The following is an 18,485-nucleotide window of genomic DNA, read 5'->3' as shown; positions in this document are numbered from 1 at the left end:
AGATCTCAAAGTTTGAAAGGTGAAGCAATATTCAAATCGTCGAATCTCAACTCATAAATGTTTGTACCGTTATTTACATTTTAAAAGATTGCATGTACCCAGAATTTTATCGGTTTAAAGTTGTAATTGGTCACATAGGTATTTTGGTTAGAGAGAGTTAGATGGAATTTTTTTTTTTGTGATTTAGTTATGTTTAAAGCGTGTTTTGATGTCTTTAATATGTTGCAAAGTGAAAATGATCACCTTAAGTTGAATAGAATTGCATATTGGTCCTTCGACCTTTGTTTTGTATAATTTGGCAAGTTGAATTCAAAAGAAGTAAGCTTGAGTCTGCCCTTAGAGTTCTGACACAACTTTATTGATGTCGCGATACCAGCTCTCAACGTCGCAACATCCTTTATTTGAAGTCATGGTGCCATCTTACTATTTTGGAAGTCGCAACATTGACCCTTAAAGTCACGACGCCAGCCTAAAATATTTTGAAACTTTACAATTTAGTCCTTCAATAGTCTCGGGTTATCGAAAGAGCTTTCGTAAGCTCAGATAAATCCCAGAAAAGATTATACATTATAATATAACGATGTCAGAACATGTTAATGAATTTAAAGTGTTGAATCAATAAAAATTATAATCAGAGTTGCTTGTCAATGAATGTGGCATCTTGTAGCTAGGACCTGATGATCGATCGAGTATAAGGTGTTACACAATTTGTTTCGAATTTTATCAACAATAAATTCGTAGTCATGTTTAGTGACTCTCTTCATGTGCATACGGAACCCAAGATATTTCCCTAAATTCAAGGTTTCCCTAATTCTCAAAGCATTGAATATGCTTGCCTTTCGAGAATCCTCACATTTAGAGGAAAAAGCCACTTGCGATTTCTCAAAGTTTATTGTTTGTCTAGATTTTGCCATGAACAGTTGAAGAATCATTTGGATAGAGGACATCGATCTATCATCAAATTTTTCCTGTCGGATTCTTCTGGACAATTTGAAGCTATTCAATTTAGATCCATTCAACAACACTGATGTGGATGTCATCAAAATACAACTCATTATCAGCTTGATCCAACTAGGCGAAAACCAAAGAACGTAATAACCTTACTAATAAAGCTCCATTCCAACTCATCATAAGCTTTTTCTAGATCCAATTTAATAATCATCAGTCCTTTTTGTCCCTTAACAACGAGAAAAGGAATGGCAAATTTCCCGCGCTATCATTGCACATTATCCAAAGATTGACGCCCAGGAAGAAAATTTGAGAATGCCAAAGTGAAGCTCAACCTAGTATAAGAAAAATGCATAATGTAAAATTTAGCACTTAACATTTATATATTTTTCCAATTTGACCCTTATTCTTTTCTGAGCTAAATTTGACCCACCACCAACCTTTTTAAAAAAAGTTGAAGTGATGTTTTTTCAATAAAAATATTGACTAAATCTTTATGAATTTTTTATAATTTTTAAATTACTTGTTGAAGTGATATATAAGACAAATAGTATCATGTCAACATGAAATAGGTATGAACTATCACGCAGGTTGTTATTTCAGCATCATAAAAAATTAATGTTTTACTCAAACAAAAGCGACTTACTCTTTTTGAAAGGTTAATAGTTATATTTAGCTTTAAAAAAAAGGGATCAATCTGACAAAAAATGTAAACATTAAAGACTAAAATTATCATTGTACCATAATGAAATCCACATAACATCAAAACAATCCAAAATTTCCCACCAATTCTTTCGAACCAGACAACACAAACCTATCAATTTCAAGCTTCTCACATTTCAGACCATTCATCTCCATCTCCAATGCTTTGATCCTCTCATCAATGGCAGTCATTCTGCTACGAGCTATTAAATCCAGATAAGACTTAACGATCTCAATTAAACGTGTTGCTGCAAAGTCTACATGGAATTTGATGTTTAGAGCTTCAGCTATACAACATTTCCATTTCAGAATCTGATCCTCAGTCACTTGTTCTAATGATAATGTTTCCTCCATTTCTTTAAATGTGGCTAAAAACTGAAGCAATACGTTCTCAGCAGAAAAAGAACTTAACATACAGCTTCTTGTTATATCACCATGGATGGTAACTATGTTTTCAAGGACTGGGTGTAAAGGCAACGGGATTCTGTATCCTTCAAAATCTGTCGTGTCTCCTTGTAACAATGTCTTCAAATGGTGAGAATATGAAGCATTGTGTCGGTCCTTTCGTTTCAGTTTTTCCACAAATGGTAAGCAGCAAGCAGGGACAATTAGCTACAAAATATCGTTTATGTTGGATATATGTATCAGTATTTCTATTCGTAAGGTTTGTTGTGCAATTAAACTAAAAGTTAAAATATGTCATAAGCCTTTGTATGATCTTCGTAAATTTGGAATTTAGTTTTTTGTAAATATTTTTTTTCTTTCAAAATGTCATACCAACAAATTTAACAAAAATTAATTAACAGCGTTAACAGTCGAATCTAAATTTTGAAATCTGAAAAGAAGAGAGACTAAATTCTTGGAAATAAAAGTAGCGAGACCAAATTTTAAACATGTGAAGGGTACAAAGACTTATGACAAAATTTAACCTAAAGTAAATAGTGAAAAAATTGAATATTAAAATATGTCATAAGTCCTTGTACTCTTTGTAAATTTGAAAAATTTTCATTTTACTTTTATTTTAGGAATTTAGTCTATTTACTTTTCAGATTCAAACTTTAGGTCCAATTACTAACACTATTAAGATTTCAAAAATAGAAAGTAGAGAGACTAAATTAGTAGAAATAAAAGTACATGATTAAATTCCAAATTTGTGAAGTGGCCTATGACATATTTTATCCAAAACTAACTTATAACTCGGATAAACGAGAACATATATATTAAATAATTATCAATTAAGAAAAGAGTTAATATAACTTTTAGCCCTTGAATTTAGCAATTAGGTTTACTTTGGTACATGTGTTTTTCAGTCCATTTTGGTGTCATACATTTTGGTCTCTAAACTTAAAAATATAAAAGTTATGATATGACATACCAAGATTTTTTCACGTCACTATTTAAAAACTAAAAGACATGAAATAATCTCAAAGTGTCATATCATTAAATCTTGATAAAATTAAAGTTTAGGGGTCAAAATAGATTTAGTTACCAAGTTTAGGTACTAAAGCGGACAAGAAAATATACGTACCAGAGTAGACCTAATTGTCAAGTTCAAGGACTAAAAGTTAAATTAACCCTTAAGAAAATAATACCTCGGGCTGACTGATTATTTGGCTTTGCTCCAAGGAATTGCCTGTATCATTGGACACTGCAGTTGATAGGGGTATATGAATTTGAGGATTATGGTCCTGCATACAAGAAAATAAATACCAGCCACCATGTTACTGTGGTCTCTAGTCTCACTTTTATTTTATGGTGATTTTAGTTTGTGCTTACTGTGGTACTGAAGGTCAATCCGACGGTTCTACGTGACAGCCTCTTAATACATATCATTTCCAACTTAAGAATTGAAGAGTTGCATAATAGTAGAATACCTGGAAGTAAGTGATTGACTGGTGTTCCACTAAGGAATATTGACTCTGAACCTCATGTTGAGCTACAAACGAAAGCTGAGGTTGAAAACCATCCTTCATAACAAATATATAAAACAAGAGATCTCCATTAATTGCTGTAAGAAGCTAGGTATTTGATGGTCTGAGAGATTTAAGATCAATCAATTCCAATATAACAAATACATATGCACATGGAATCAAATACCTGAGGGTGAGTGAGTGGTTGGTTTTCTCCCAAATCAATAGGAAAACCCTGCATAATGTCCACATCTTGCATCAACTCATGTAAATCTAGACTTGTCTCACTGTCCTTTGCTTTTAACATGTTTTTTAACATGATATTCTCTTCCTTGAGCCTTTCATTCTCCTGGTTTTTCTTCATCCTGTATTTGGCGTCATGGTGTCTCTTCCTTTCCCTTTTTTCCTCCTCGCTCAGCATGGATCTTTTACGACCCTTCCCCTTCTCTGAGGGATGATCATCCTGCAGTAGCGAAGATGGTGCTCCATTTTTATTTGTAAGTGAATTGAAAACTAATATGAAAACTAGTAAGATCATCTTTCACTAGTAAGATGATTGCAGTTGGTCTCCTCAAATGGGTGAGAGAGAGGGATGGAGAAATGAAAGAGAAAGAAACTAACATAAAAAAGTCAAGCTTACAGCAGTAGACGAAACGCGTGAAATGTGAAAAAAAGGAGATAAAAAGAAAGTGTTAATACCTGTTTTGGCCCCTCTATTATAGTGAAATTCTAACTTTGGCTCTTATATTATTTTTCCAGTCACTTTACCTCCCCTGCTTTCATTATGTCCATCAAGTTAGCCCTTTGAACATTTCCGTTTAAAAAAAAAATTCTCAAGTGTTCGTCCCTTGACTTGTAGTGAACTGTTGTACTGTTTGTCGAAACATTTTTTTGATATCGACTTTTTATTTTAACAAAAAGACGAAAATGGGAGTCACCACCAATCCCTTTTTTTTATGAAATGTAATTGGATCACCTCATAATTTGATCGTTTTAATAAACGGTTTGATTTACTAAAACAACGATTTTTGGTCTACTAGATTCAAGAGATGGGTTCCGAAGTCGATTACGCATGAGGAATGATTAGCACCCTAGTAACGCCCAAAATTGGTACCTAGTTGGTTAATTAATGTCTTAGTGTCGTGAATTGAAAATTTGAAAAGAGTTTAAAACACGATCCTTTTTGTATTAAGACATTATCTAACTAAAGTAATTTTCGCGAAAAGGGTTTATTTCAAGTTAATCGAGAAAAAGGATTACGTCTCATAAGTTAGGACACAATGCCTTAAATCCTCGAAAATGAGAATAAACACCAATTGATCATTACCTAAATCTCGTTTTTATTTATTTTAAAATAAATATTCGACTATCTCAGTTTTAGAAGGAAGTCATATTCCATAAGTTAGGAATACGACTTTTCTAAATTCGAAATAATGAACATTTGCCTCGGTTTAAAAATTTTCCTTTTTTATGCATCGTGTAAAAAAACAAACACTTAATGTGATGTGTTTTTAATTTATTCGAGCATGATATACAAATAGATAAATGTTTGAACCTTAGTGTATGATATAGTGAAAATGAGATAATTTAAAACGACTATGTAGATAGAATGATAAATAATAAGTAAATGCAGAAATATTATGATAGCAATAACATAACTATAATAATAACATTGACATTAATAATCACATCATGGAAACAATAAATAAACGATGTAATTTTAGATAAAAATAAAAAGGTAGAATATGCATAAAAAATAAACGACAATATCAAAAAATAAAATAAAGGAATAATAAAGTAGCAAGAAATAAAAAATAAAAAATATAATGACGATAATAATAAAATTTTATGCAAATAAAAGAATATAAACAATTTAATTTTTAAGTGTAAGAAAAAAATAAACAAATAAATGAATGAATAAATAAATAAGTAAATAAATAAAACAAATGTACATAATATTAAATTTAAGTATTTTAGAAGTAAAAGAATGATAAATAAATAAATAAATCGATAAAACAAACAGAAGTAATATTAAATTTAAATATTTAAAAGTAAAAAGAATAATGACAAATAAATAAATAAATACAATAGATATAAATAATATTAGATTTAGGTATTTAAAAAGTAAAGAATAATAAATAAATAAATAAATAAATATAAATAATATTAACTTTAGGTATTTAAAAAGTGAAGAATAATAAATAAATAAATATATAAAAAAATATAAATAATGAAATTAATCAAACGAAGGATTGAATTGAAATCTAAATAGAATTAAATGTATAAATCATAATAAATTAAATAATAAAACCAAATAAGGACTAAAATTAAATGCGCGTAAAGGAGGAGGAACTAACTGGGAAATTATTCACTATCCCAAAATGACGTCATTCATTAAGGACCAAATCGAAACAAAATTAAATCATAGGGTATGAATAAAAAAAGAGAAAGGACTAGATTGAAAAAAATAAAAAATCTGAAGGGCTAAATGCAAAATTAAACCCCCTTAAAAAACACGCGGATCCTAGGCTCTCGGGTTGGGTCATTAGGTCGGCCTCCCAAAACGACACCGTTTTGGGCGTTTGGGGGCCTGAGTGAGACGGCGTCGTTTCACTAACGTTATTTAAATTTAAAAATATTTAAAAATATTATTTTCCCTTTTCTTTAAAAAAAAACCCCCTCTCACACCCCTTTTCTTTCTCTTAACCCGCTCTTAGGGCCGACCACGGGCGCCGTCGTGGTCACCAACCATCGACGGGGGCGGCCACTGTCCAAGGTGGCCGGAGCTCACTAAAAAGAACCATTTTGACCCTTTTCCTTCCCTCAACCCAAATCTGAGACCAAAATATCCAAAAGCCCCTTTTAGCTTTGCTTGCAGGTGGCGGAGTCAACGGAGGCGGAGATGCTCCATTTGGGCATGGTTTTTAGAGTCGCGACACAACTTTATTGATGTCGCGATACTAGCTCTCAACATCGCAACATCCTTTATTTGAAGTCATGGCGCCATCGTACTATTTTGGAAGCCGCAACATTGCACCCTTGGAGTCACGATGCTAGCTCGAAACATTTTGAAACTTTACAATTTAGTGCTTTAATATTCTTGGGTTATCGAAAGAGCTTTCGTAAGCTCAAATAAACCCCAGAAAATATTATACATTATAATATAATGATGTAAGAACATGTTAGTGAATTTAAAGTGTTGAATCAATAAAAATTATAATCATAGTTACCTGTCAATGAATATGGCATCTTGTAGCTTAGACCTGACGATTGGTCGAGTATAAGGTGTTATACAATTTGTTTTGAATTTTATCAACAACAAATTCATAGTCATGTTTACTGACTCTCTTCATGTGCATACAGAATCCAAGATATTTCCCTAAATTCAAGGTTTCCCTAATTCTTAAAGCATTAATATGCTTGCCTTTCGAGAATCCTCACATTTAGAGGAAAAAGCCACTTGCGATTTCTCAAAGTTTGTTGTTTGTCTAGATTTTGCCATGAATAGTTGAAGAATCATTTGGATAGAGGACATCGATCTATCATCAATTTTTGCCTGTCGGATTCTTCTGGACAATTTGAAGCTATTCAATTTAGATCTGTTCAACAGCACTGATGTGGATGTCTTCGAAATACAAGTCATTATCAACTTGACCCAACTAGGGGGAAAACCAGAGAACGTAAGAACCTTACTAATAAATCTCCATTCCAACTCATCATAAGCTTTTTCTAGATCCAATTTAATAATCATCAATCCTTTTTGTCCCTTAACAACGAGAAAAGGAATGGCAAATTTCCTGCACTATCATTGCATTATCTGAAGATTGACGCCCAGGAAGAAAATTTGAGAATGCCAAAGTGAAGCTCAGCCTAGTATAAGAAAAAGGCATAATGTAAAATTTAGCACTTAACATTTATATATTTTTCCAATTTGACCCTTATTCTTTTCTGAGCTAAATTTGACCCACCACCAACCTTTAAAAAAAAGTTGAATTGATGTTTTTTCAATAAAAAATATTGACTAAATTTAAAAAAAGTTGAATTGATGTTTTTTCAATAAAAATATTGACTAAATTTTATGAATTTTTATAATTTTGAATTACTTGTTGAAGTGATATATAAGACAAATAGTATTATGTCAACATGAAGTAGGTATGAACTATCACGCAGGTTGTTATTTCAGCATCATAAAAAATTAATGTTTTACTCAAACAAAAACGACTTACTCTTTTTGAAATGTTATAGTTATATTTAGCTTTAAAAAAAAAAAGGGATCAAACTGACAAAAAAATGTAAACATTAAAGACTAAAATTATCATTATACCATAATGAAATCCACAAAAACATCAAAACAATCCAAAATTTCCCACCAATTCTTTCGAACCAGACAACACAAACCTATCAATTTCAAGCTTCTCACATTTCAGACCATTCATCTCCATCTCCAATGCTTTGATCCTCTCATCAATGGCAGTCATTCTGCTACGAGCTATTAAATCCATATAAGACTTAACGATCTCAATTAAACGTGTTGCTGCAAAGTCTGCATGGAATTTGATGTTTAGAGCTTCAGCTATACAACATTTCCATTTCAGAATCTGGTCCTCAGTCACTTGTTCTAATGATAATGTTTCCTCCATTTCTTTAAATGTGGCTAAAAACTGAAGCAATACGTTCTCAGCAGAAAAAGAACTTAACATACAGCTTCTTGTTATATCACCATGGATGGTAACTATGTTTTCAAAGATTGGGTGTAAAGCCAATGGGATTCTGTATCCTTCAAAATCTGTCGTGTCTCCTTGTAACAATGTCTTCAAATGGTGAGAATATGAAGCATTGTGTCGGTCCTTTCGTTTCAGTTTTTCCACAAATGGTAAGCAGCAAGCAGGGACAATTAGCTACAAAATATCGTTTATGTTTGATTTATGTATCAGTATTTCTTTTCGTAAGGTTTGTTGTGCGATTAAACTAAAAGTTAAAATATGTCATAAGTCTTTGTACTCTTCGTAAATTTGGAATTTAGTTCTTTGTAAATATTTTTTTCTTTCAAAATGTCATACCAATAAATTTAACAAAAATTAATTAACAGTGTTAACAGTCGAATCTAAATTTTGAAATCTGAAAAGAAGATAGAATAAATTCTGGAAATAAAAGTAAGCGAGACCAAATTTTAAATATGTGAAGGGTACAAAGACTTATGACAAATTTTAACCTAAAGTAAATAGTAAAAAATTGAATATTAAAATATGTCATAAGTCCTTGTACTCTTTGTAAATTTGAAAAATTTTCATTTTACTTTTATTTTAGGAATTTAGTCTATTTACTTTTCAGATTTCAAACTTTAGGTCCACTTACTAACACTATTTAGATTTCAAAAATAGAAAGTAGAGAGACTAAATTAGTAGAAATAAAAGTACATGATTAAATTTCAAATTTGTGAAGTGTACAGAGGCCTATGACATATTTTAACCAAAACTAACTTATAACTCGGATAAACGAGAACATATATATTTAATAATTATCAATTAAGAAAAGGGTTAATATAACTTTTAGCCCTTGAATTTAGCAATTAGGTTTACTTTGGTACATGTGTTTTTTTCAGTCCATTTTGGGGTTATACATTTTTGGTCTCTAAACTTAAAAAATATAAAAGTTCAATGATATGACATACCAAGATTTTTTCACGTCACTATCTGAAAACTAAAAGACATGCAATAATCTCAAAGTGTCATATCATTAAATCTTAATAAAATTAAAGTTTAGGGGTCAAAATAGATTTAGTTACCAAGTTTAGGTACTAAAGCGGACAAGAAAATATACGTACTAGAGTAGACCTAATTGTCAAGTTCAAGGACTAAAAGTTGAATTAACCCTTAAGAAAATAATACCTCGGGCTGACTGATTATTTGGCTTTGCTCCAAGGAATTGCCTGTATCATTGGACACTGCAGTTGATAGGGGTATATGAATTTGAGGATTATGGTCCTGCATATAATAAAATAAATACCAGCCACCATGTTACTGTGGTCTCTGGTCTCACTTTTATTTTATGATGATTTTAGTTTGTACTTACTGTGGTACTGAAGGTCATTTCCAACTTAAGAATTGAAGAGTTGCATAATAGTAGAATACCTGGAAGTAAGTGATTGACTGGTGTTCCACTAAGGATTGATTCTGAACCTCATGTTGAGCTACAAACGAAAGCTGAGGTTGAAAACCATCCTTCATGACAAATATATAAAACAAGAGTTCTCCATTAATTGTTGTAAGAAGCTAGGTATTTGATGGTCTGAGAGATTTAAGATCAATCAATTCCAATATAACAAATACATATGCACATGGAATCAAATACCTGAGGGTGATTGAGTGGTTGGTTTTCTCCCAAATCAATAGGAAAACCCTGCATAATGTCCACATCTTCCATCAACTCATATAAATCTAGTCTTGTCTCACTGTCCTTTCCTTTTAACTTGTTTTTTAACATGATATTCTCTTCCTTGAGCCTTTCATTCTCCTGGTTTTTCTTCATCCTGTATTTGGCGTCATGTTGTCTCTTCCTTTCCCTTTTTTCCTCCTCGCTCAGCCTGGATCTTTTACGACGACCCTTCCCCTTCTCTGAGGGATGATGATCACCCTGCAGTGGCGAAGATGGTACTGCTCCATGTTCCTTCACATATTCATCTGTTGCGTGAAGATACTGGAATTGGCTGATATCTCGGACGCTATATACCCTTTTTGGATACAGTTGGGACATGATATTCTATTAGCTTCTGCTGATACCGATTATCTAGGATGATTGCAGTTGGTCTCCTCAAATGGATGAGAGAGAGGGAAGGAGAAATGAAAGAGATGAGAAACTAAAATAAAAAAGTCAAGCTTACAGCAGCAGACAAAACGCGTGAAATGTGAACAAAGGAGATAAAAAGAAAGTGTTAATACCTGTTTTGGCCCCTTTATTATAGTGAAATTCTCACTTTGGCTCTTATATTATTTTTCCAGTCACTTTACCTCCCCTGCTTTCATTATGTCCATCAAGTTAGCCCTCTGAACATTTCCGTTTAAAAAAATTTCTCAGTGTTGGTCCCTTGACTTGTAGTGAAATGTTATACTATTTGTCGAAACTTTTTTTTAATATCGACTTTTTATTTTAGGAAAAAGATAAAAATGGGAGTCGCCATTATTCTCTTTTTTATGAGGTGCGATCGGATCACATTATAATTTGATCATTTTAATAAACGGTTTGATTTACTAAAATAACAATTTTTGGTCTACAAGATTCAAGAAATGGGTTTCGGAGTCGGTTACGCACGAGGAAGGATTAGCACTTTTGTAACCCCAAAATTGGTACTTAATTGGTTAATTAATGTCTTAGTGTTGTGAATTGAAAATTTGAAAAGAGTTTAAAACACAATCCTTTTTGTACTAAGACAGTATCTAATTAAAGTGATTTTCGCAAAAAAGACTTATTTCAAGTTAATCGAAAAAAAAAGATCACGTCCAGTAAGTTAGGACACAATGCCTTAAATCCTCGAAAACGAAAATAAACACCAATTGATCATCATTTAAATCTCGTTTTTATTTATTTTAAAGTAAATATTCGACTATATTGATTTTAGAAGGAAGTCATATTCCGTAAGTTAGGAACACAACTTTTCTAAATTCGAAATAATGAACATTTGCCTCAATTTAAATTTTTCCTTTTCTATGCATCGTGTAAAAAAAAAAACACACACTTAAGGTGATGTGTTTTTAATTTATTCAAGCATGATATAGAAATGGATAAATGTTTGAACCTTAATGTATGATAAATATGGGATCATTTAAAGCGACTATGTAGATAGAATGATAAATAATAAGTAAATGCAGAAATATTATGATGGTAATATTGACATTAATAATCACATCATGGTAATAATAAATAAATGATGTAATTTTAGATAAAAATAAAAGGTAGAATATGCATAAAAAATTAAACATAACATGACAATATCAAAAAAAGAAAAAGCAAGAAATAAAAAATAAAAATTATAATGACGATAATAATAAAGGTTTAATGCAAATAAAAGAATATAAACAATTTAATTTTTAAGTGTAAGAAAAAATAATAAGTAAATAAATAAATAAATAAGTAAATAAATAAAACAAATGTACATAATATTAAATTTAAGTATTTAGAAGTAAAAAGAATGATAAATAAATAAATCGATAAAACAAACATAGGTAATATTAAATTTAAATGTCTAAAAGGTAAAAGAATAATGAACAAATAAATAAATAAATAAATACAATAGATATAAATAATATTAGATTTAGGTATTTAAAAAGTAAAGAATAATAAATAAATAAATATAAATATTATAAATAATATTAAGGTATTTAGAAAGTGAATAATAATAAATAAATAAATATACAAAAAATATAAATAATGAAAATAATCAAACGAAGGATTGAATTGAAATCTAAACAGAATTAAATGTATAAATCATAATAAATTAAATAATAAAACCAAATAAGGACTAAAATTAAATGCGCGTAAAGAGGAGGAACTAATTGGGAAATTATTCCCTATCCCAAAACGACATCATTCCTTAAGGGACCAAATCGAAACAAAATTAAAATCATAGGGTATGAATAAAAAACTAGAAAGGACTGTATTGAAAAAAATAAAAAATTGGAAGGGCTAAATACGAAATTAGACCCCCTTAAAAAACACGCGGATCCTAATCTCTCAGGTTGGGTCATCGGGTCGGCCTCTCAAAACGACACTGTTTTGGGTATTTGGGGGCCTGAGTGAGACGACGTCGTTTCACTAAGGCTATTTAAGTTTAAAAAAAATTAAAAAATTTTAATTTTCTTTTTCTTTAAAAAAAACCCTCTCGCACCCCTTTTTCTTTCTCTTAACCCGCTCTTAAGGTCGGCCACGGGTGCCGTTGTGGTCACCAGCCGTTGACGGCAGCGGTTGCTGTCCAAGGTGGCCGGAGCTCACTAAAAAGAACCATTTTGACCCTTTTCCTTCCCTCAACCCAGATCTCAGACCAAAATATTCAAAAGCCCTTTTTAGCTTTGCTTGCAGGTGGCAGAGTCAACGGAGGCGAAGATGCTCCATTTGGGCATGGTTTTTTTTTGTAAATGGATTGGACCCTTTTATTTTAGGTTGTATTTTTTTTTATTTATGATTTCTGTTTGGGCATTTTATTTGCCTGTAATTCGGGTCCGGGTAAAATTGGGCTATCACACTATTCTCAATTTGATTCTTATACTATAGTGAAATGCTCACTTTGACCCTTCACATGTTCACATTTGATTGGCTTAAATGGCCATACGAATATTTTTTCAACAAAAATGGTCAAGGGGCTAAAGTGATGGATGGAATGAAAGTAGAGGGGTCAAAGTTACTAGAAAAATAGTAGAAGAGACAAAGTGAAAAATACATTATAGTACAAAGGCCAAAATAGATATTAAACCTAAAAGAAGGATGGAGCTGAAAAACAAGTGTCGGCAACTAGAAGATGGTTGACTTGCAGAGCTAATTGACCACGTTGCACATCGTACCTACTCGGAAGGGTCTTTTACTCAGCTGCTTAATCCTTACGTAAATAAACCAATATTTTTGGATTACTTCTTTTCGCCATGGCATGGTGCAAATCTGGCTATTAGACACAAATGAGTTGCAACTAGACCTTTGTTTTTTGGAATTGAGTTAACAGGAGGACAGTCCTAGAAAAGAACCAGAGGTACTTCACAGAACCAATCTAGGAAAAGGCAATCTAATTTGGAGGAGCAAGCAAGCTAGCCATCTTTGTCCAAAATATAAACCAGTGGAGCAGGAGTTCGAGTAACCCAGTTTGTTAAACTCACCTCCTCCTTGTATTTGGAAGCAACCCAGTCTGCAGCCTTGTTAGCTGTTCTCCTGATCAATTTGATCCTCACCTGCAGGAGTTCTTTGATCATCCTATCAATCATGACAATACTAGGCTTCAATTATTTGATGTTTATAAATTTACATATTTCTTGGTCTGTCATCCTCGAAGAGATTTGGAGCATGTAGTAGGGGAATTGAGGTAGGACTAAGCCCACTCCCTCAACAAAGAGGAGGGGCTAGCTCTTCGGTTTCGTTGATGGAGATATCCTTTGGTTGAAGTTTCAGTTTATTAGAGAGCTTTTGGGGGTGCTTTTTAAAGTTGAGCAACTTCGCTTTACGGTGATGACTTCCAATCAAGTTGCCCTTCGAATGTCTTGGGCGTTTTCTTGGGAGTGTTAAAGTAGAAACAAATTGGCCAACTTGAGACCATATAAGTTGCTGCTGGTTCCCTTCTAAGCTTGATGACCTCTAAATCTAAATAGATCAAATGAGATGTCCCTATAGGTTGTACATGAAATATTGGAATGGAAAAGTGTTGATTTTCAATGGCTAAAAGGCATAATTGTATAGGTTGAGTTTGATTAGGTTGAATTGGTATGTTTTGATGTCAAATTGTGGACATTTTTGGGTTCAACTATGTGAATTGGTTAAAATCTAACGTTTGGCATTAGTTTGATTAAGTTTTATGCAGGTTTGAATGTGCACAAGTGTATCAAAGATGCAAATGGTTAGGTTGATGAAATAGGAACTAGATGACTTAATTTGTACTAAAAACAAAGTCATCATCCCGACGACCACATTTTCTTGTCGCAATGTCGGCCGACACTATGTGATGCCGCGACGTCGAGTGGCCTGACATCGTGACGTGACAAACTATTTGGCGATGTCACAACATGCAGAAGGTGGCGTCACAACATCGATCCTTTATTTTCAAAACTTTACAATTTGGTCATATTTCAAACTGAAGTCAATAAAAGGACTTTCGTAAGCTCGATTAAGACTCGAATTTAATTGTATATCATATTATGAATGTGTTTAAGACATGAATGTTTGTTTAAATGATATAATTACAGTATGTTTGACGATAGTTGCTCCAGCAATGACTCTAGCATTCTATAGCTCGGACCCGACAATAGGGTCGGATGAGGGGTGTTACAAAAAGTATTAAAAAAATAAATCATCATCATTCCAAACAAGTGGTTTATATTTATTCTCAATCTCATCCACATTTTCATGTACCCTCTTGGTTAAATTGCTCTTCTAGTCCTTCCTTTTTTTTTCATCCATCTAATCAACCCTTTTTTATTTTTAAATTTTTACACTTTTCCCCCTAACACTCTCCACACTTTTAAAATTTAGTTCATACCTTGAATTAATTTCTAATTTCTTATAATATCCAACTACCTTCTCTACTAATATTAAAAAAAAAGTATATTTTATCTACTCCGAAGATTCTAACACGTGCACAATCCGAATTGACACTGTTCACATCTTGAGGGGTGTTAGGGATGTTACAAATTAATTAAATTAAATGGTTTTCCCAACCTAATTCTAATTCTGTTAAATACATGACGACTTTACCTTACCAAAATCTATGAGTAAATTAATTTAATTGTCTTATTCTATAAAATTGCAATGACTACATAAATTAATTTTCACTTTGAACTTCAATTTTTAATTATAATCAATTAAATAATAATTCAAATAAATTAAATTAATCACTAAGTCATCTCTTGTCCTTAAGAAAATGTATTCATTATGGATAGTAATATATGTAATTGATTTCTTTGTTTGTTGCTTTCATTCATTCAACATATCGGTCCACATGCAATCCATATAGGGTTGTGTTAACGAAATGATTGATTGGATATATAATTAAGCCTCAAATGACTTGTAATTAAGTTCGAACTCTTCGTGTATTAATTATAACATTATTTACTCGTAGTTTCAATCCACTAAAAGTACCATGATTGATCATATACCATTATGAAAGCAAGTAATTTATGCTTGTCTAATAACCATGTCATATGTGTGTTACGTACTTTTAAAAAAAAATCTCGAATTATAGATTGGCTTAATCTTGACTATCTATGTAAACTAATTTGTACCGTTAAATCTAGGGGAGCTCAACTATAAATAGAGGTTTTCCTCCTCATTTGTATTGATCCCATTATATTCCATTAAAAGTTAATGAATATACTTTGAGAGCATTTTCTCAAATACCTTGTGAGTATTGCTTTCTTGTGACTTTTCTGTTCTTTCGTTGCTCTTTTGTTTTTGAGTTGCTTCCGCTTTATTTTCGGTGCCTTGAAGAATTTCTTTCGAGGATTCTCACTTTGCAAAAGTTAGGCCGACTTAGGTGAATTTGAAACAAAGAAATTACCTAAGGCCGCACGGATTGCTAGACTAAAGTTTTAGCCCCGTGACAACCGCGGTTCTATAGACTCAACTACATCAACCAAGTTCTTTTCAATATCAACGTTGCCAACCTTGGGACAATTTTCTCGTTCATGACCATAACATTTGCATTAAAAAAAGATGTTAAGGAGAGACTCATATTCCACACATTGAAGTCGTCTATAAATTCTAACCGATGCTATTAATGGTTTATTCAAAATAACGCTCACCGCCAAACGAATGAAACAACCCCATGCACACTATGATCAGTCTTAATCACTTTACCAATCATGTTACCAATAGTCGTTAGAATACTTCGTTTATACATACAACCCGATAGACCATGAAGACGAATCCATGCGATAACTTCCTAGAGAAAGAGATACTCGGGCAAAACAAACTACTCCCATGGTTGAAATGTAAGAGAATGCTCAAAAATCACGCACGGATCTCCCGACAGAGCCTTCGTATAATCCACAGCTGGTTGGAATTTAACCAGAAAATAACCATTTTCAGTATCCATCAACTGAAAATTCTGAGACAGCTTCCAAAGCATAAAAATGTACTCATAAAAGCTTTGAAACCAATCTTCCTTCCTAGAAGCTTCAAGATCACAGTAGTAGCCATATTTTTCTCAATCAATGAATGTACCCGAGCAGAAAAGTTAATAGCCGGGATTTCATCAGAAGAACCCCTTTCAAATCTGAATCTAATAACTCAATATCATCATCAAACCAAGGGGATTTATCCCCAAAGCCCTGACTACCGTTTAAAAGCGTATCCTTGAAATATGACTGAGAAACACCCTGCGTACAATCCATCGATCAAGTATCAAACTCTACATCACCCTCCCTGTTAAGAGTATAGAGATAATGAATTTGTTATTGAAGGTTGTTAGTTTGTTATTCAAAACTACTTACTGTTAGCAGCAGTTACTAGCAGCAGCTAGCTCATATGTTCTATAAATACCATTTTTATTAAACTAAAGAGGTAATAACACAGAATTCATTTCAACACATAATATAGTTCTACTTAGCTTACTGTAGATATTAACACTCCCCCATCCTATTCTTGTTAGCAACCCGACTAGTTCCACCCGTCATGGGCAGCTTCCCCATTTTGTCGCTACCTCCATCAACAGAGGACTTGAGAGAATCCATTAAACATAAGAAAAAGGGTTGAAATTTAGACTGGATAGATTAGGATTAACTTTAATAGCGCTAACATATGAGTTAATTTGCAGCTAGGATTGGAATATACTTTATGTCATAATCAATCCAATAGGTTTGTCTTTAATTACTTAACCTGCCTAGCATAAGAATAAAGCTAGTGGGGAAGGAGAATTAACTTAGCTAGATATTACAAGGGTCTAGTTAACATCTTTGAATTATGGGTTAGTAATTACATATATTGAACAGTTGAACGAGGGATAATTGATTAACTAGGTGAAGTTAGAATTGCAAGTCCATAAAATTGATTGAGAAACTTGAAAGTTTCCATTGTTTTAGTTTAGTAATAATGCTCGATTGACACAGGCATTGTTGTCAATGTAAAAAGATGTAGGTTCGAGTGCGTTGAAGCGCATTATCCTCTTATTTATGAGTTGGGGAGGGACTTTGAGCTTATGTAAGTTTAATATTTACTTGTTCTATTTAACAGTATGTTAAATGAACTTTCAAATCCACATCATTTTGGTTATTGCAATAGTAATAGTATCAACTAGAGGTGTTCATGGACGAACAGGTTTAGGCCAAGCTCAAAAAAAAAAAAATTCCAAATTCGGTCAGTCCAAATGACCCATTTCACTATTACAACAATAATAGAAATAGTTTTATTTAAATTTAATTATAAAAATATATAAATAGAAAAGTGGGTTGGATTGTTTTGAAAATCTAAGCCTAAGCTCGGCCCAAAGTTGGTCAAATGAGCTACTTAGATTATGAACACATCTAGTGCCAATCAAGATTTTCAGAACCAGATCGATAGTTGAATTAGTAATGTTATTGATCCGACTAGTTTGATTAAAAATTATTAAAAATTCATAAAATAAGAATAGAAAAATCGCTCTAATCGAGTTTTTTAGTTCGACAAGTACCAATTCATGGATCAACCTGCTTAACCTCTTGTTTTGGACAATACCTCAACCGCTTCTTGATCTAATCGGTTCGGATCACTAAAATACCCCTAGAAGGAGATAAGGCTAAGCAGAGTGAAAATAACTTTCCACGAGACGAAAACGGAAACTGTTGTATAAAAATATTTTGATTGGATCCAACAATCAATATTTTGTAAAGGTAAGCATTTCCATAAAACTATTTTAAGAATAATTGTTTCCTCTCCATGTGCAGAACAATCAACAAATACTATTTTCAAGATACAATATATTTACTCGAACGGAACAATTCGTATTGCAGTACCAATTATTTTAAACTAGAATGAAATTTAGAAACACACAAGAAAAAATAATATAATTATAAAAGTATCATTGTCTTAGAACTCAGTTCTATATTAATTCTCATTTTAGTGTTTATATATAGAATACTAAGAGGTACCTACGTGCTTCCTTGAAAAGACCCAACATTTTCCTTAGAAAAATTTATGAATAGTTATATATATTATAAATAATATAAAACTTTAATACTATATATTTTATTTGAAAATACTTTA

The 18,485-nt window shown here is 32.1% G+C and overlaps 1 protein-coding gene across 3 annotated transcripts; it reads right to left on the bottom strand.

Annotated features, from left to right (window-relative positions):
• Nucleotides 1-1,658: 1,658 nt before the first annotated feature.
• Nucleotides 1,659-10,459, bottom strand: LOC105796656 (uncharacterized). Of its 3 annotated transcripts, none has more exons than XM_052628011.1 (4): nt 9,912-10,459; nt 3,525-3,617; nt 3,243-3,338; nt 1,659-2,262 (listed from the first exon to the last, which is right to left on the bottom strand). In XM_052628011.1, exons 1-4 carry the CDS (start codon nt 10,311-10,313, stop codon nt 1,711-1,713), a joined length of 1,143 nt encoding a protein of 380 aa, XP_052483971.1. In that variant the 5' UTR covers nt 10,314-10,459; the 3' UTR covers nt 1,659-1,710. The 3 variants fall into 3 exon arrangements, with proteins under 3 accessions (XP_052483971.1, XP_012481880.2, XP_052483972.1); XM_012626426.2 differs by lacking the exon at nt 9,912-10,459 and adding an exon at nt 3,748-4,216; XM_052628012.1 differs by lacking the exons at nt 1,659-2,262; nt 3,243-3,338; nt 3,525-3,617 and adding exons at nt 7,854-8,458; nt 9,449-9,544; nt 9,692-9,781 and having other exon boundaries at nt 9,912-10,455.
• Nucleotides 10,460-18,485: the final 8,026 nt, after the last annotated feature.

The sequence above is a fragment of the Gossypium raimondii genome, chromosome 3, assembly GCF_025698545.1.
Source record: "Gossypium raimondii isolate GPD5lz chromosome 3, ASM2569854v1, whole genome shotgun sequence".
Classification (NCBI taxonomy): Eukaryota; Viridiplantae; Streptophyta; class Magnoliopsida; order Malvales; family Malvaceae; genus Gossypium; species Gossypium raimondii.
Note: the sequence above shows the minus strand (reverse complement) of the source record. Positions and strands in the feature narration are given on the sequence as shown.

Bases quoted from the DNA above. Each gene is read 5' to 3' on its own strand.
- LOC105796656 (XM_052628011.1), bottom strand. From the start codon at position 10,313: ATGTCCCAACTGTATCCAAAAAGGGTATATAGCGTCCGAGATATCAGC. The intron at 3,339-3,524 runs GTATTCTACTAT...TCTTGTATGCAG, and splicing joins AGTCAATCACTTACTTCCAG to GACCATAATCCTCAAATTCA. The intron at 2,263-3,242 runs GTATTATTTTCT...GATATTTTGTAG, and splicing joins AAATAATCAGTCAGCCCGAG to CTAATTGTCCCTGCTTGCTG.